General features: G+C 40.7%; 1 protein-coding gene across 2 annotated transcripts in view; it reads right to left on the bottom strand.

The window, feature by feature from the left end:
• The window catches only part of WNT7B (Wnt family member 7B), a 95,388-nt gene that overhangs the window by 26,450 nt on the left and 51,386 nt on the right, over positions 1-17,552 (bottom strand). For both annotated transcript variants that reach the window (XM_009937210.2, XM_009937203.2), the window contains exon 2: positions 14,325-14,551. In XM_009937210.2, the coding sequence (XP_009935512.2) occupies positions 14,325-14,551 (227 nt within the window). The remainder of the gene's footprint in view (positions 1-14,324; positions 14,552-17,552) is intronic.

The following is a 17,552-nucleotide window of genomic DNA, read 5'->3' as shown; positions in this document are numbered from 1 at the left end:
CACCATTTAACAGAGATATGGGTCTCATTAAATAATCTTTTCAGCCCCTCGCTTTGTAGCAGCCTGTTTCCAGATCTGAAATTTGAAGCTGACCCCTGTCTTTGTGATGGGCCAAACCAAAAGCCAGATCTGAACACCACTGAACTCTGGGAAAGTTCAAATCTATCGTTTGTGGTTCAGGTTGAGCTCTAATTAAAACAGACCAGTTAGAAAGGCAAATGTCTTAAAACCAAAATAAAACAAATGTTTCACGTGAAAAGTCTTGGATTAGGCTATATGGTACCAAGTTGTGTTTTTGTCTATCACATGATGTAATGTTCCTCTGGCTAACAAAAACTGACAGCACACATGCTGCTATGTGAGATACTCCATGCAGACACTTTGAATTTAACTTTGAACAGGACACAGTATTCACAGAAATACTTCATGCTGTGCAGAAACCCACCATCAATCTTACTGCCACTCAGTTTTGAGGGTAGTCTGCTGCCTTTCAAAATTTCCATGCCCATCCCTAATAGCACAGTAGTCCAGGGTCTTTTAAAAATCAGTGTCTTGCCTGCTTTGAGCAAAGCTTATGCCTCATTATGTCAGCAGTATGTGGAATATTGACACTAATCCCTGAAAACAAACATGAAAGTGGTGCTGCAGAAACTCGGGTTGTGTAAGAGGGCAGGGAAATCCCAGCTAACTCTCCTGCGAAGAGCTTCTGTTTATACTGTAGTTAATACTACAGTGTCTGTAATAAAGCAACATGGTTGATCAACGGGCAAGGAAAAAGCAAACAAAAGTGAAGGGAACTTGGCTTCAGCATTACTGAACTGCAGAGGTAAAAGAAAATGGGAGACAGCAAGGAGAAAAAGAATGGGAAGGAGGAAAAACTGGTTCAAGCCCCACTGCTGGTGTCAGGATGTCACTGTGCACCAGTAGCTAGAAAAAGAGGGCTTTGGACGGGAAGATTTACTTGAATAATCACAGCACACGTACAGCAAGTGTACAGTAAGTAAGCAGCAGTCACTCCTCCTGTGGGCTTCATTCTCTCTCTTTTAGGTTACATGTAAGTACCGAACATGAAAGTATTTTGTCTTTGTGAAATTTGAGTTTAGGCTCTTTGTGGACAACTGCCAAAAGTTTCCAAACTTCTTTCTTATGCAAACTAAGTCAATAATCTTACCAGGCCTATTCTACTGAGATTTTTCAGTATGGTCTTTTTTCAGGCCTGGACTCACTTTCTAGAAGATCAAATCCCTCCATGACATTTCTGTCCTTTGCTTCCTGTTTGGATAAGAGCATCCATTTTTGTTTGAGGATCCCAGAGTACTTCACAAATGTTTAAGTGGAGGTCAGTCCACATTAATTAAGTCCTTCAATTCCGCACTGAAATTAGTAATCTTTAGTCTCCAGACGTTGAGGTATGATGTGACTTGCCCAAGGTCACAAGAAAAGTATATGGCACAGCTGGGAACAGAATCCAAATCCATTATCTCCTAGTCCATGCTTTAACCATAAAATGATAGTTCTCACATTGAACTGGGAGCCACAGGGTATGTGAAAAATGATAGGAAGGGAATTATACTGAGCTTCTTGATGTGACGCCTTCCTCTCAGCTTGGACAAAAAGAACAAAAAATTATTTTATCCATTCAGAATGAGTACTTCTCAGGTTAAAGAAGATGCAAATATTTTCACTCTTTGCTCAGAGGAAATTTTCGTTTCAGATGTTTCTTTACTGGTCAAGTTGTAATTAAAAGAATAACCTTTCTAATTAATGATTCTTTAACAATATATTAAGTTCTATTTAGGGCTTCCTTTAAAACATACCAAAACAATAGAAAACTGTAGGAGACACATCTACACAAAGTAGTAAAAGACTCATAATATTTCCCTGTGCATCAGTTTCATAATCTTCATGGAAGAGGATTGCCAGGAACTTACATATTGCTTCAGAATACTCTTTAAAGCAAGGAGCAGAATGGGAAGAGAGCCCTACACGTCCTACACGTGATAATATATTGATTTACAGCAAGTCTAGTTGAAAGAACCATGTGGTCTTGTGACATTGTGAGAAATATGGAAGAAAATATATGCTTATCAACATGTGCTAATCTTTCTCTTGAGTAGAGAGTAATACAAGTGCTTAGGAATGAGAAGCAGTTAGAGAATAAAAATCACTTCACTGTTTAGGTGAAAGTTCACCTTAAAGTTCACCACCTTTGCTATGCAGTTAATAAAATACCCCATGTGTTTTCGCCTGGGACACTAGCATTGGCAGTTTTCCAAAACATTTACTTAGTCATCAAGAGTATCCTTCAGAAATGCACTGACCTCAGCCTACTCCCATCTACCTACCATTAATAGCCAAAACTAGCCCAGCTTAAGGAAACGGCGATGCACAGATGCTCTGTGCTGACCACTTCCGATTCTGGAGCCTGCTCATTGCTGTCTGCTGTTACCATTTTTTCCTGTGCCTAGCCCATCTCTTTTACTTTCCTTCTCCCTTCACATGCACTCGCAGATCTGCTATGCTCTTTCCCACTTGCTCGTGTCCCTAGCCAGGCGGTTGAAAGGCTTCCATTACAGAGATTGAAAACATACTCCATATTAAATGTAACAGAACAGTATGACCGGCAGGTCCGTGTTTCAAACACATTCAATTTATATCACAGCTGAGAATAAACAGCAGGCGAAGCAACTTGATGGGTTGCTGGAGGCTGTGGCTACCCTTTCTTGTGGAACATGTCTCTGTCACTCGCTAAATAGGTGCACCATCTGGTGGTAATTTTGGACTCCCACTTGCTCTTAAATTTCCGAATAGCAGTGGTGGAGTTACGCCTGTGGTTGCAGCATTTTTTTGTTGCCAGTCTCTGTCTGAAAGTCATCAGCTAAGACAACTTTTGCAGGTACTACTGGTGAATGAGTACCAAGAATAGCTAGGACTTCAAATGAAGGTCATGTTTCCATGTGGGTCGAACAGTTATATTAGAGGACCACATTCTCCCCTGAGACACATACATGGAGAGGAAGAAAAATTTCACAGACAAATCAAAATCAGACGTTAACAGGCTAGATATCTAATTAGGGAGTCTAAGTTCCCCGCATAGTCAACAGGGACCTCCAGACAGTCATGCAGTCAAATTAAGATCCAAATTGCCCTCTGGAAGTGCTTCTCTCTTCTTTGACCATACAAGGAATACAGGCTGATTAGGTTCCTATCTTAGACATCTTGTACAAATGCCTGGAGCTATGTGGTATGAAACTGGGCCAAAGGAAAGAAGTGAGGAAGGGTCTTCACGTTTTTCTGCCTTTGTCATCCGAAGCCCTTTAGTTCAGCAACAGAGACCAAAACCACTGCTACCTCTTGCGCCATTCCCCTCAGAAACTACAAGGTTGTATTGACCATGTCAGATGGGACATTGCGTAGAGACCTCTTGTGAGCAGGATGGGTGGAGGCTGAATCTGACAAAAGAACAAGTTGCCGTGTTGTCATGAAGAAATGAGTGAACAGGCGTAAATAAATCATGATCCATGAGAAAACTTTGTTCATTTTAGCAACTTAGAATTTTCCAGTCTACAGCAATTCTATTCATGTCTGTTGAGTTTCTATCTAGAGATAGAAGTCTCCCAGTGCACCAGTGAGCTTTCTGGGGTGAGAGCAGTCTACTCCTCAGTCATCTGAGCCCACTTTTTACACTGACACTTGTTAAGTCTTAGGAATCATCTTGCTTTCCCAGTCCCAGAAATCAGAGTTTGAACCTCTGCAGTGGAGAGTATTATAGATTACAACAGATTACGCTTGTGGCTAAAAGTTGTCTCCAAATCCACTTTAATCCAAAGGCCAAATCCAATCAAAATCGAATAGGTGCAACACTTTTTACTAGCTGAAGGACCCATCGTCAGCTCGACCTTGCATGCTGGCTTGCACTAGGACTTCTGTATTCTGCAAACCACTTTGGCGTGTATTTAAAGTCAAACACTTCCAAATCCTCTTTTACTTTAATAGGACTTAAAACAGAGGGCTTAAAGTTAAGCACATATAGGGCAAGCAGAGTACAACCACAGTTGTTGGCCAATTTGAATCTTGAGAGAACAGTTACCTTGGCACTACCATGCTAGATTCATTTTTTCAAGCCTCCAAATGTAGATGATGTAGTCGTCCTGCTTGCTTGCTTGCTTTCATTTTGATTTGACTCTTGTATCAGTAACAGTAATATTATACTTCACAGTTATGGACATACAATATGTCAGTAAGAAATAAACTACAGTCATGGGTAATTTAATCCAATGCTAAAAAGTCATGCACAATACTCAGGGAGGAAATTTTGTCAATTAGAAAATAAGATATTTGTCAGATGTAGTATTTTGGAATACGCCAGCCACTTCGTTAGAAAAAGAAATTACTTGTGACAAACTGCATGGCTCGGCCATCTAAGCCTGAATGCTAAAACATTTGTTTGCAAACCAAAATGTACAGATCAACAAACGCTCTGTTTTTTTGTAATGTTTGTAAATGCCTCTTTGTCCGTTTCAAGCTTTTCAATTTAGAAACAGCTGGTTTACCAAACACAACGTATCCCAAAGAATAGAGGAGGAAAGGGAGGGATGCTGCTACACATGTAACTCTGAAGTCTAATGTTATGTTTAGCCTGTCCTGCTTGATGTAGAGGTTGAACTAGATGACCAAACCTATCATCTGTAATTCTAGGGAAGAGATCTTGACAACATAGTTAACCGCAGTAGTAAACTCAAGGAATCTCCAAAGTCATTAGAACCCCAGGTTATGACAGGATCACATCCCAGCAGGTTAGCTGCTGTCCCGCGGTACCTGTCATCTTACGTAAAGAACTTTCCTTGCCGTGGCAAGATTTGGCAGTACCCGCCTGTTTGCAAAGTTGCTCCGTACTTAAAAAATCATACGTTGTATAGTTGATTTACATTTAACTTCTTAGGATTAAGCTGAGTCCCTGCTATGAAATTCAGTTCCAGTTTGAACTTCTACTTGTACCCAAAAGCCAGGAGCCTTTTTAGTGGCTGTAAAATCCTGGATCTGGTGAAAACAGTGGCAAAATTTCTACTGACAGAAATAGCACGAGAATTCAGCCCCCGTCAGTTTGGATTAAGCCCAGCACCACTTTGTTTAACTTCAGATGTTATTTGCCTGCTTGTTTTAAGCATGCATTACATTGCAAGTCATTGACCAATAGGACTGGGACACTGGAAGTAACTGATTGAGTCAGCATGTGATGGATCATTTGTAGCCAGCAATATTTTTACAAAGTGATGTGAAAAAAAACATTAAAGGAAAATTAATGTTCCAAGTGAGGCACTTGAAAGTAAGGAAATGCTGAACTTCATGCTGCTATGCAAATTTAGCCCTGTTGTGTCCAAATTATGGTACAGTATTCAATTAAATAATAGCCTAGAATTTGCATACTATCTTTTCCACAGGACCTCTGACTCACTTATCCCAAAGCAGACCAGTAAAGTAACGTGGAAGATTTTATCCTCAGTAGCTAAAGACAAAGTTAAAAGCAATAAAAAAGGAGGATTTTTATTCTGGCCAATGCTGAGCAGGAGCTGATCAGAGTTACAGGTCATTACAGACTCTGCCTGTAAAGCTGCGTTATACAAAACGGTACCCTTTTCCACTACATCTAATTGCATATTTATCAGGATTGTCACAGAATACCAAAAACCAGAAGTACCCACCCCTTTCCAAAAAGATTTTTCTTTTCCATACCGATACTTAAATGGAGCTATTCCATTTAATAAAAAACAGGTCCATTTAGTTTTAAAGCATTGAAACAAAGTATTAAACTGATCCCTATGTCAGTCTGTTATTTTCTGAGAGCAGAATGGCCTTTTTTTAACCAGAAGGTAGTGTCATGCTCCGTGACATCTCCTATCAAGCTGTGCGATGTGTCGTGGAACCATATAGCTTAGAATACATACGTAAGCGTGTGAGAGCAGAGCTGATGACATAGACACTTGAGTCTCCCTAGTTACAGTTCCCTGCACCAATTTACATCAATGCACTTTACGAATTTAAAATTAAGTGCACTAACAAACAAAAGTGGAGCTGTTCAGAGTCAGGTATGTCAGTGTATTTTAGCTTGGAAAGGTCTACAGAAAAACATCTGTTCCAAGAAAATCTTCATTTTTATGTGTAAAAACGGAATGAAACAGAAGTTTTAAAAGTCAGCAGTTCCCTCAGGATGCAAATTCCAGATTTCATTCAGGTCAACGTCTACCATTTCTCATTCAGCTGCAAGCCATGCAGAGTTCATGAAGTAATTGTATTAACATATTAGTGCTATGTTTAGAATAAAGATGTCTGCCTTTTAAAGTAAGCGTGCTGCCGAAGAGGTAAATATTAAAATGACAACAATAACATTTTAATTTAAGAAAATTATACTTTTCTTTAAACTCATGACCCTTGAGGAGAAAAAAAAAATAGAACCACAATTGAGCTGTACTTGAACTAGACAGTAGTGCCTTACAAAAAGACTAGGGAGAAGAGAATATAAAATAAGGAATATAAAAATTCGTCTATTCATGGTTGGAAATTATTATATATGCTACAGATTATATATGCTAGACATCTCTTTTATAAGGAGACACAGAAAAAGAGAGGTGATAAAATTAATGCAGCAATGCAGTCAAACAAAATTTATTACTGTCAACTCATTATTTACAAATGATATTGTCCGTTCATGTTTATCTTTTAATCTATGATTTTCAATGTGTTTTGAAAACATTGAGCCTCACCAAATCATTGTGAGACTCTGGCATCTAAACAAATTTTTAAAGCACAGAGATATGATCACCCACAAATTTTCGAATTTATTCACTAAACTGGGAATCCTCCATCCTCTCAAAATAGGATATTTGTTTAATACAACAGTACTTCCTTACAATAGAAAGATTTTTTAATTTTTCTGAAAACCTCCAAGTGACAGAAATCTACTAAAATGAAGAAGAGACTGAACCTACCACTCTCCCAATAGGCTGTCTCCTCTGTCTCCTCAGTTAAAATAATATAAATTCTTAGCACAGTAGTTGTTTCAGAACTTTTATATCAATCCTTCCCAACCTCAGAAGCTGCCAGCTGGGAGGTTTATTTGCCTGTTCTGGTTTGGGTTACTGTCTTGCTTTGCTACTTGTGATAGTAAAAATCTTATCCACCCTTCTATAACCCGAAAGCAGTTTGAATCAATTCTTTAATTTCCCCCAAAGATGATAACGCAAATAAAAACAGCCCTCTCATTTACTTTGTAACAGCTGGATTATCACAGCTTTTTCCCCACTGTTTAACTTTCCATCGCAATGAATTTCACTGGGAAAAAACTGTCCTCATAAGGCAGCTTGCATACCTTATAGTACTTACTTTACTACCTCTAAGGTAACTAACACAAGTGCGTGGGTCTTTAGGTGGAATAGCCCAGGTTTGTTCCAGCGTGGCCTTTCTACCTTTGTAAGGCAACTTGTGGGGGAGTCACTGACATAACTGAAATCTTTCTGCAATAATAGATATCTAATAAGCTAGAACAAATATACTGGAGACCCTTAAGGTTAAGGATATTTTTGTTTCTCCTTCCAGCAACAACACGTCAGTTGTGAAAAGAAATGGGCTGTTTGAGACGTTTCAGGAGCAGGCTCTGCAATGAGCGTTTGCAGTTTGATAAATCTTTCCTGCAAAATGAGCATTCGGAGGACATCCAGATTCAGGGGGTTTTCCTCTTTACCAGCTGCCTCTGCCTGCCAGTCACCCAGCTGGCAGGGGTGGAGGTTCACTGTGCATGTCTTGTTGTGTTGTGGGTTGTTTGTTTTTTTTAATTCAGCCTAATGATGTGAAAATTCTCTCTCTAAATAATCAAGGATAGTACACCTTGTTACACACCACTGTGCTTCTGTTAAAAACTATGCTTGCATAAGCCACAGTTCATTAAATTTGCTGTGGTCTTTATAGCATCTACTAGTTTCGCTAAATCTAGTGGCTCCACAGGACATTTTGTGGCATGGACGTCAGCAGTCATTCCAAGGTAGCCAGGTGGGTAATAAAAACCCAGTTTGTATTGGTCCTACGTGTCCTTCCGGAAGTTGCACGCAGTCCTAGTACAGATTTCAGCTGATTGAATGCATCCTGTGTACCGTTCTCCCGGCATTCCAGGCAGCCTGCTGCACTAGGAGTTGAAAGCTGATGCCATTCCTTGAGAAGCCACCTCTGACACTGGAATGTTTTTACCGTATCCTAGCACTAACGTAGACATCCAGTTCAAATTCCTGAAAAGTTTCTTTCTGATCAGTTGCTTGAATGCTCAAAGGACGTTGACGTCCGGGCCCGTGTTACATGACAACAACAAAAAAACAGAAATTTTTCCACTTTAGGTCCAAAAGCCACTGTCAAATTGAGGTTCACAATAACTGACAAATGCCTAAACCAATATAGCATCTACTGCTACGACAAAGATAATTACTGCCTTTCTGTCGGTGAAGTGTGTACCCTGTTCTGTATCATATTTAAAATAATCTAATTCCAACTCATTTTCCCCCTCCAAATTGTTTCCAGCTGTACGATTCCCTTCTTTCCCCCATATTGTTTTTATTGGATATAACACAAGTCTGTAAAAATAGATTTTCCCATAATAAATACACAGATGTTAGAATAATAAATGTACAGTCAACCTGATATATTAATAGTACTAAGCATTAATAAATATATAACTAACAAAATAAATCGATTAAAAAATTGGAAAATGAGAATGTAAAATAACAGAGAAAGAAATGGCAGGAGGAAAGCAAGGCAAAATGTGAGATAGAAATATACTTACTTTAGGCAAACTATCTGGATTCATTTATGGTTCCCTTTATTGATTTGCTGATAGCATTAAAGCACAAGTATGGTTGTAAAGCATTCCTAAGAATGCCGCCTGTCTTCATGTACTGGAAGTTTTCTGCTCATACTGAAAGTCAAGCTTTCCAAGTTGGCCAACTCATACCATACTAGACACTACTGTGCTAGATTAATGTATCTACACATTTCCATTTTTGGAGAATAATGACTCTCTCTACTCCTCCCATTTTTGGTAGGAAGTTTTTATGACCATTTGGCATCTCGGTTAAACCACCATCGTAGCCCAGAATAAAAATTACGGGATTCATATCTGAGCCTGAATCCAAATTTAATTAAGCCTATATATGGCCTGAACCAAAAATAATTTACTGACTGACACCCTCTCAGTGTGCATGATAAAATGCGAACCATTTCTCCATGGTACCATCACTTATTTATCTTTCATGCCCCATTCCCGTGGTTTTTTCAGGCCTGCAGCTAAAACACTGGGATCCAATGTGAATTTAGTTACCTGTTTCCAGAGCAAATATGGAAAGAATCACTTTTTTTATAAGTATCTTTCCTTCAGAAGATGTTCCCCTCCCTTTCTTAATCTTTTGTTTGAAATTATGCTGTCTTCTTGGCAGTTTATGTGTATGTGTATGAGTGCATGTTTGCATATAACAGTGACATTCAAATTTATTTTCCGACAGTGTTTCTCAAAATAACTTGTAAAGTCTCCTTCACCTGTGAGTTAATAAAATCCATACACACATTTTCTTAGTCTTTAAAACTGTAGTTTTCTCTCCCATCCCTCCCCCTTTCTGCCTGGAGCGTGGACCAAAAGTTGAGCAAATGTGTGGCAACAGGAAGCTTCTTAAGATGTTGTTCTTCTCCTAAACCTCCCACAGCAAGCAGGGCTTTAACCTCATTTCAGGTGCATCCTTTCAACATGCCAGAAATCTACAGATCAATACAAAAGATCACAAATTTAAAAAAAAACCTTCAGAACTCCCTTGCTCTTTGCCAATTTGTTGATTCTTCCCTGTCAGATGTCCAGTTCAACGAGTTGGAAAATCACTGTATCAATGATACAGCCAAATGAATACTACTAAGTCATGATCATTTTCCACATCATGAGTCTGACAAAGGAGATGTCAACAGATTGCTTTTTATCTCTTGACAGCTATATTTTGCAAAACGCCTAATTTTGGCCCTGGAATTAGCACGGGTAAGAGCAGTCTGTTTATAAGCACTTCGATTTGGAGAATTCCAGCGGAAATGGTTAACGCACAAATAATTAGCCACAACAATCCACTGTCAAAGAACAATGGTAGGTTTGACTTCTGTCATTGATTCTGCCTCCATACTTCAGAGGCTGCACTGAGCACTCTTTTGCGTGGAGTTTATTGCTTCCAACTGTTACTAATGATCTGTGACTTTCAGAGGTACCTACATAACAGATTGCTTCAACCATGCTTTGGGGGAATAGAGACTTAGTGCTGGAGCTCTTTTGCATTAATAACGTGATAGGACCATAGGCTATACTCTTCCAGATCAGGGTCCTTGTCTTCAACAAATTAGAATGACAATTATCTTTCAACAATGGTTATCAAGCATAGAATATCAATTGATACTTCATTGACCAATTAATGTGTGAATTCATTTGTTACAGAGGCAATATTTAAAGAGGTAATTTGTCAAAGAGCCTTCTAGCAAGAGGAATGAGTAGAGAGTGCAAAAGATGACTTTATGTGAGAAGCTGGCATGAAAACTAGGGATGAATGCATGAAGGTGACAAATATAAGTATGTACAGGGATAGGATGAGCAAAGTGAGTGTAGTAGTGACTTTTCTTTGGCGATGGCATAACTGTGGAAAAATTCCTAGCTATAAATATGACAAAAAAAGCTAGACACACTGCTTGGCTAATTAATCCCATGCTAGATCCTTTGTTCATGCTACTCATTTGGAACTCTCTTGTCACTTATCGTCTCTGGCTGCTATCAATCTTTCACACCAACATGAATGCCCCATGTCTAACATAATTACTTCCGTTGTCTCTGAACGAACTATTTCAACTGTTTTTAATACAGACTCCCCTGTATTACATAGGTGGTACATCCCTCATCCACTGAAGTGCCTCTTTGAAAGTAGAGCTCAGGACCAACCCAGCTTAGCTAGTTTACTGGGGATTCCCCTGGCACAGTAGGATCCCCAGAAGTCCCAAGGGTGGACATCTGCTGCTGTATCATGTCTTCTGGCTGCTGCTTGGTTGTGGCTGGAAGACATGCATAGTTGCAGTGCAATGGCACCCAAGAGGTGGTGCTCGCAGCTCGCAACAGATGCACAGCTGTTGGAGGAACCTCATGTTGGGTGAGTCTGGGGGTTTGCTTTGAATTTAGAGGGACGGAGTGTTGCACTGGGATATGAAAATAACCCTAAATCTGCACTTGTCAGTGCTCATGGTAGAGCCTTGGCCCAGTGGCTAAAGAGTAGGTCTTCTCTTTCCCATACAGATAGAGAGCAATCAATACCATGCTATCATAGCTTACTCGCCCTCTCCTCCCTATGACCAGAATAATTTGCCTTGATAGTCCATCTCCCTAAGTGATTCTGGGAAAAATCTGGATGAGCTTTCCTTTGGGGTGAAGTACTTAAGTACTTCAGACTTTTTTAGTCTTAATCCTTTCTCCAGTGTCTTCAGGCAGAACCAAAATGTCTGGTTTAGTGTTTCTGTATGTGTCAGACACCGATGTGTTTTGTTACACATGAGAATATTTATGATTACAAGTATTTTGTACCTTTAAAGTTTGGGTGGGTTTTTTTTAGCTTTGTCCTTCTTATATTTTTTTCCCTCGCCAGTGTAATAACACCACTTTCTAAACCCTGTCCTTTTCCTAGATACTGACCACATTGTCTCTGAGCGCTACTCCACTTATAAAACAAATAAAGACATGTGGATTACGGTATCCTTTATAGACCTGCATGGAACTCCTCTGGCTCAGCTGGCAGGGGTCATGTAAACCTTCTCCATCCGTTACAGTTTGTGTGGTTTCACACCCAACAAATGTCAAAGCAGAACTCAGCGGCAACTGCCAAGTTCAGTCTGTGTCTGGGTTAAGCCATAAAAGAACCCACCAAATTCCGCATCAGTCATTCTAGAGCTGCAAGAAACCACCCAGGTTTGGTGAAGAGGTCAAAAATCTGGTGAACCAGATTTTGGCAAATATGGCCTGAACAGTGGCTCGAGAAAACCCTGGGTTTCTCAAACTTTGTGTAATCTGACCAAACTGATAGCTGGTCCATCCTGACACCAAACAATTTTTTTTCCCTGTAGCTCTTATTTTGTACCAAAATGTTCAGAATGAAAGCACAAGCATGACTTGTAGTCCTCTTTAGGCATTTGGACTGTGCTTACTTGCAAGGTTTCTGAGGATGAAAGAAGTCTCTCTGTGGTGAAGAAGAATATTACTCATGAGTACAAGGATGGAGCTGATGAGGTGTCACAAGATTCTCAGCTTGAAGAGAAAAGCGGAAGTGGTGAAAGCCTCTTCACTGCTTAGTGATGACACCAACTCTGGTACAACCCTTCAGAGTGTGCCTCTTCAAGGACGTAAATGATCTCACAGAAGTTAAGAGGTTATCTAAGGGTCAGAGCATGCCTGCAAACTTTGGCAGATCAAGACCACATAGCAGGAAGAAGTACAGTGATAGCGTGCTTCGCAGCTGTGTGTTTTCTGGCAGCAACATCGTTTTGGACATCAACTTAAGACAAACAAGCAGAAGACCAGACAAGGAGGACCAGACCTGTGCTTCTAATAGTCAAGACAAAAGTGACTGGATTTTTTCTGTTACTTTTTAAATTGAAGTTAAAAGTCAAATGTTAGGTTATTTTCTGTGTATGGTGTCTTAAGAGTGTTGAATGCCTTCAGCTTACACTCTTTTTAAGAAACAAATGTTAGGCAAGAAGTGTTCTCCGAACAGAATTAGAAATATCTTAGGACAAATGTGGGAACAGATGCTGACAAGCAAATTCCTCACCACCAAATTTTCAGCACCAAAACCAAATTCTACCAAACTTTTTTCTGAAGTTCAAAAAGTTCAGATTTTTTTTTTTTGCCATTAATTTTGTTTTGTGGGTCTTTTTATTATGAGTTTTAGCCATATTCACTTCTGTGATTTGGTGTGGAGTGATGCTCATAGAATAAGTCCGTTCACCTGATGACAATAGATTTATTCAATTGCAACGCTCCACAGCTGGGCCACTGCGCCCTTAAGAAGCCCAGACCTCTGTCAGACTCTCAGACTTGCACGTTCTTTGAAAAAATGTTCAATTCCATCATTGACTGAAGCATACCTCAGATTTTGGGATCTTTTTCACAAGGGTGTTGGAAAAAAAAAAACCCAAAGCCTTGATCCCCAGTAACAACCAAAGTACCGTGTATCTTGTTTCCTTTTTGCACAGACAGGATGAAATGTTGTGCCTTTTCTTTGCACAGTTTTGAAGAGTTCTTTTGTCTGACCACATTCAATTGTGTTGCAAGCACTAGACTCACCCAAACCACTGAATTCAAGAAAGAGGTGTCACCCGAAGAAGAATCGAATACAAAAAGAACGTGCTCCAACCACGCTGAGAAGCTGGATGGTATCACTCTGAGCACCCATGTGAGAGCCACACACCTCAAAATGTTACCCCAACACTCAGCAGCAGACAGCATAGGAGAAGGTACTGGGCAGCCCTTGGGGGAGAGAGGGAAGGTCAGGAACGCTGAGCTGGGTGGTGAGAAAAATAATGATCTGAGTGCTGGAAAAAAATTGCATAATCTTCTCTATGAAATAATATCAGACATAGGGTAAATGGAAAGTGATCATTTATCTTCTGCCAGCTAACAGTTTGTCAGGCCAAGGTCCTATATTATTTTCTTTGAATAGGTTTGCTGCCTCAAATCACTGGCACTATTTCTTCACATTATTATAGCAACACTAAAATGGATATGTATAATTGCTGCATATGGGAAGGCCAATGTTGTATGCACTGTGCTTCCATCAGTTAATTGGGATTCTCCCATTACTTAAGCTTTTGGGAAGTCTGCAGAGGGTTTTTTGGAGCCGATCTTAGTTCCGTTTTTGATTGACCGTAATATGCACCACAGTTATCATGGTAACCTTGAATAGGATGACAATTGGAAATGTTTTTTCATGGGGTGTGATGACTGTGTCCTTGGATGCCCATGCAGGCATCTGGGTCATTGCTGGGTATGAAGTTGCACAGATATGAATGACTTCATCTAGAGAACACTGGAAATCTCCTGGCTCTTGCCAGTTGCTTTTCATTGAGTGAAAACATACAGACCACAGCTGTTCTGGGAGCATCACCGTTCAACTCCAGCAGGCAAATGCCAGAGGGATATAAACCTTTGCAGGACTGCAGTGAGAAAGCTAGAAGAAAAACAACCCCGATGTATCACTTCAGCACCGTATTAGAGACACCCTTACCTACTCGAAGCTCTTGTCCAAAGACTGTTTTCTCCCCCAGCGCGGAGCAGTTCCACCTCCCATACCGAAACTGGTACTGGCACTCATTGATTCCCATTTGTGCCCCTTCCCCAATCACAATGATGGCATCAGGGCGGCTCTGGCAGATCGCTCGCTGCCGAGGGGCCAGGCCTGGGATTTTGTTGCAGATGATATTAGCTCCTAAAGCCACCACGGATGACAAAGCTCTGAAGAAAAAAAGCAGAAAGACACATTATAACCAAATTGAGGCCATTGATTGCTTTTGCCATGTGCTGCCATGTGGCAGGCAAGGCGCTGGGCAAAAGGGGAAGGGTTAGAAGTTGGGTTCCTATAATAATGCAGACTTATCCTGACCCCTCTGGTCTGGCAAATGAGGTTGGAAATCTTGCAGTAATTCCTGATCTGGTTTGTGCCAGAAACAACAAACAAATTCAGCTCTAGCACTTTTGCTTCCAGTCCTACATGCAGCCATCAGCTGATGAGATGTGGAAAGCAAGATATATTTAAAAGAAAAAATAGTGATAATTGGTTGTCCGCAAACTTCTGGAGATCTTGTCTGCTTTGAATGGCCTATGCAGATTCAGGCTCAGTGTTTTAATTACTGCAGCCAGTTCATCCATCCCTCATTTGAAACCGTTAAACACAATTTAGAGAATGACTCTTGCCCATTGTTACACTCAGTGTATTGAGTGAGAAATGAAATTTCACCAGCATAAATGTGCTTACAGATCTGACAAGTATCATGGAGCACATGCGAGTGATCCTTTATATGTGCCATCCGGACTTGAAATATTTGTAGTTCTCATTCTTAAAGTATATTTCCAGAATTCATTATAAAGTTTGCATATAACTGACACCTGCCTTATGTTTTCAGTTTAGTGCGTTTATTTTTAATTTTTCAGCTCACTTTTCAACATCTTTACAGGCTACATTTTAAGTGGTAATATTTTGACAAATAAGACAACATGAATACATGTTCAGTGATGCCTCAGGTCGCATCTGCTGGGTACCAGTCAGGCCCATGCCGGGATGGTTCAACCAGCTCTGGACAAATCAGCAGGAGCAAAGAGAGCAGTATAGCTGCATTAGCAAAACAAGCCTTGCTCAGCATGGTGTGATGGACCCTGAGACAGCTATGTGACCAAATCCTGGAAAAGCCACTGCCACGCTGACCAGCTGGCTGCCCTGCTCCTCAGCTGGCAAGCCGAGGTGTTGAGAGCATCGCTGCTTCTTGGCAGCTGCGAGGAAGTACCTCCACAAACCCTCTCCCCTCTTTAGTTCGGCCCAGCCTGGTATTGGATCACTGGATCAAATGCTGTTGTTGACCGCCTCTGTAACATAAAGATGCTTGCCCAGCTCATGCTGCAGCATCCTGGGTTGTAGTGGAGTTCCACAGCAACAGAAGTTGCCATAGATAAATAGGTGAGTAACAGGATCCAGACGAACTTCCCCATTACGTCCATCTTAAATACTGACTTAAGCCTTTCGTCTTAGTGTTAAAAATTTCCCACTGGAAATGCTCTTTTTGGAAAATGCTGACTACAGAAAATTGAAGAATTTTATAGGAATTTATCAACTTGATTCAAAGGTAACTGCAAAATTACATAAATGTTGCATTTCAACAAAATCAGAGTGTTTCATTTTGTCATTTCAATAAACTACAGTAAAGCCAGAGCAAAAAGGGCCAAATGGAGAACTCTTCCCTGGCCCAAATGAAATACCACTTTTATGGTGAAATGGAAATTCCATGATGATTCACTCTGCTGTTAATAGGTATTTGTGCATCTTTTCCAAAGTTAACAATCCATGAGAAATGTGGGGTTTTATTTATGGCTGGGGGGGGGTATAGATATAGAGACAAGATATTGCAAACACAGAACATGCATGCCATGTGATACTGCCTATAAACCAAAAATCAGAGCAAAATGCAGTTGCAGCTCAGACCACTCAGAGTGTTGGGAGCAGGAGCGCTCAGACCTGTAGCTTTAATTCATGTTCCTCTGGGTACTGAGCTACAAAGCTGGAGCATCCCTTGGAAACAGCGAGTCCCCAAGATTCATGCAGGTTTTGAGCTAAGGTTTTGAGCTAGGGTTTTGCTTCTAGCCCATCTCTACTTAAACAACTGAATAAAATATTTAAATTATGAAGTCTTTAAATCAGGACTTTCCAAGAGATATGATAATCTTGTAAAAGACATTATGAGTTTGATGTAGAGCTAATAAGATTCTCTGACTTTTACAATGGCATTTTATGTATTAATTTATGGCTTCAAAAGTTAATGAAAAACACAGGGGAAAGTATCAATGTGTAATTTTTTAAAAGTCAGGCACTTCTCAATACTGAAAAGTGTTGCTTTCTTTCATAACTCGTGGAGCTTTTATCTCTCTGACTTCAGCCACTTTCCACATCAAATGGGACGTACATTCTGAAAATGTCGCAGTAAAACACACAGTATATTTCCTTTATAGCTGATGTGTTGTATTCAGAAACATATACTCTTCAACGACTCTAAAATGCCAGGATCCTTTCCCAAATCATTTTAGGATCCAGGTCTGGCCCTTCCATGGTTTTGAAGTTCTGACAAGGGAAGGATATCTTGTACAGAGTAAGTAACCTGAAGGTACCAGGGGGACAAGGGACTCTGCCGTTACAGCTTAGCCTGTGCTTCTTCTCCTCGAGGGAAGCTGCGGGGAACCCAGGTCAGCCACTCGCTGTCTGCCAGGGCGCACAGGCAGTGAGTTGGCTGAGGAAAGGGTGAATTTCTACAGCCATCCTTCAGAGCAGAATAACGGCCAGGGCTCCCTGGTGGCAACACCTCCCCGGCTCCGCGTATGCCGCAGTCCTCCAGGTGCCTCTCAGGCTGTGCTCCATCCAGATCCCACCCCCTCCACCTGGCTTTGCCCAGTTCTCTGGGACTGAGCAGGTGCCCAAGCGTCCTGCAAGACCTCCCCACCCGGTAACCCATTTCCCTTGCAGCAGGAGCTGCTTCAGACGGTGACCTCTCAGGGAAAAACCTAATCCTGAAGAAATCCAGGGTTGGGTTCCCAGAAACAGACATGCACAAACATTCAAAATTTAAGCTGGGGCTTGACACACGTGCACAAGACACACAGTTCTGGTCCCCTGGCTGCCCGACAGTCATTGACTTACTGAGGCCACGTGACCGATTTCCTGATAGAAATTATATATATAAACTATTTGTATATG

Source organism: Opisthocomus hoazin, chromosome 1, assembly GCF_030867145.1.
Source record: "Opisthocomus hoazin isolate bOpiHoa1 chromosome 1, bOpiHoa1.hap1, whole genome shotgun sequence".
Classification (NCBI taxonomy): Eukaryota; Metazoa; Chordata; class Aves; order Opisthocomiformes; family Opisthocomidae; genus Opisthocomus; species Opisthocomus hoazin.
The sequence above is the reverse complement of the archived record's forward strand: the minus strand, read 5'-3'. Positions and strand labels throughout refer to the sequence as shown.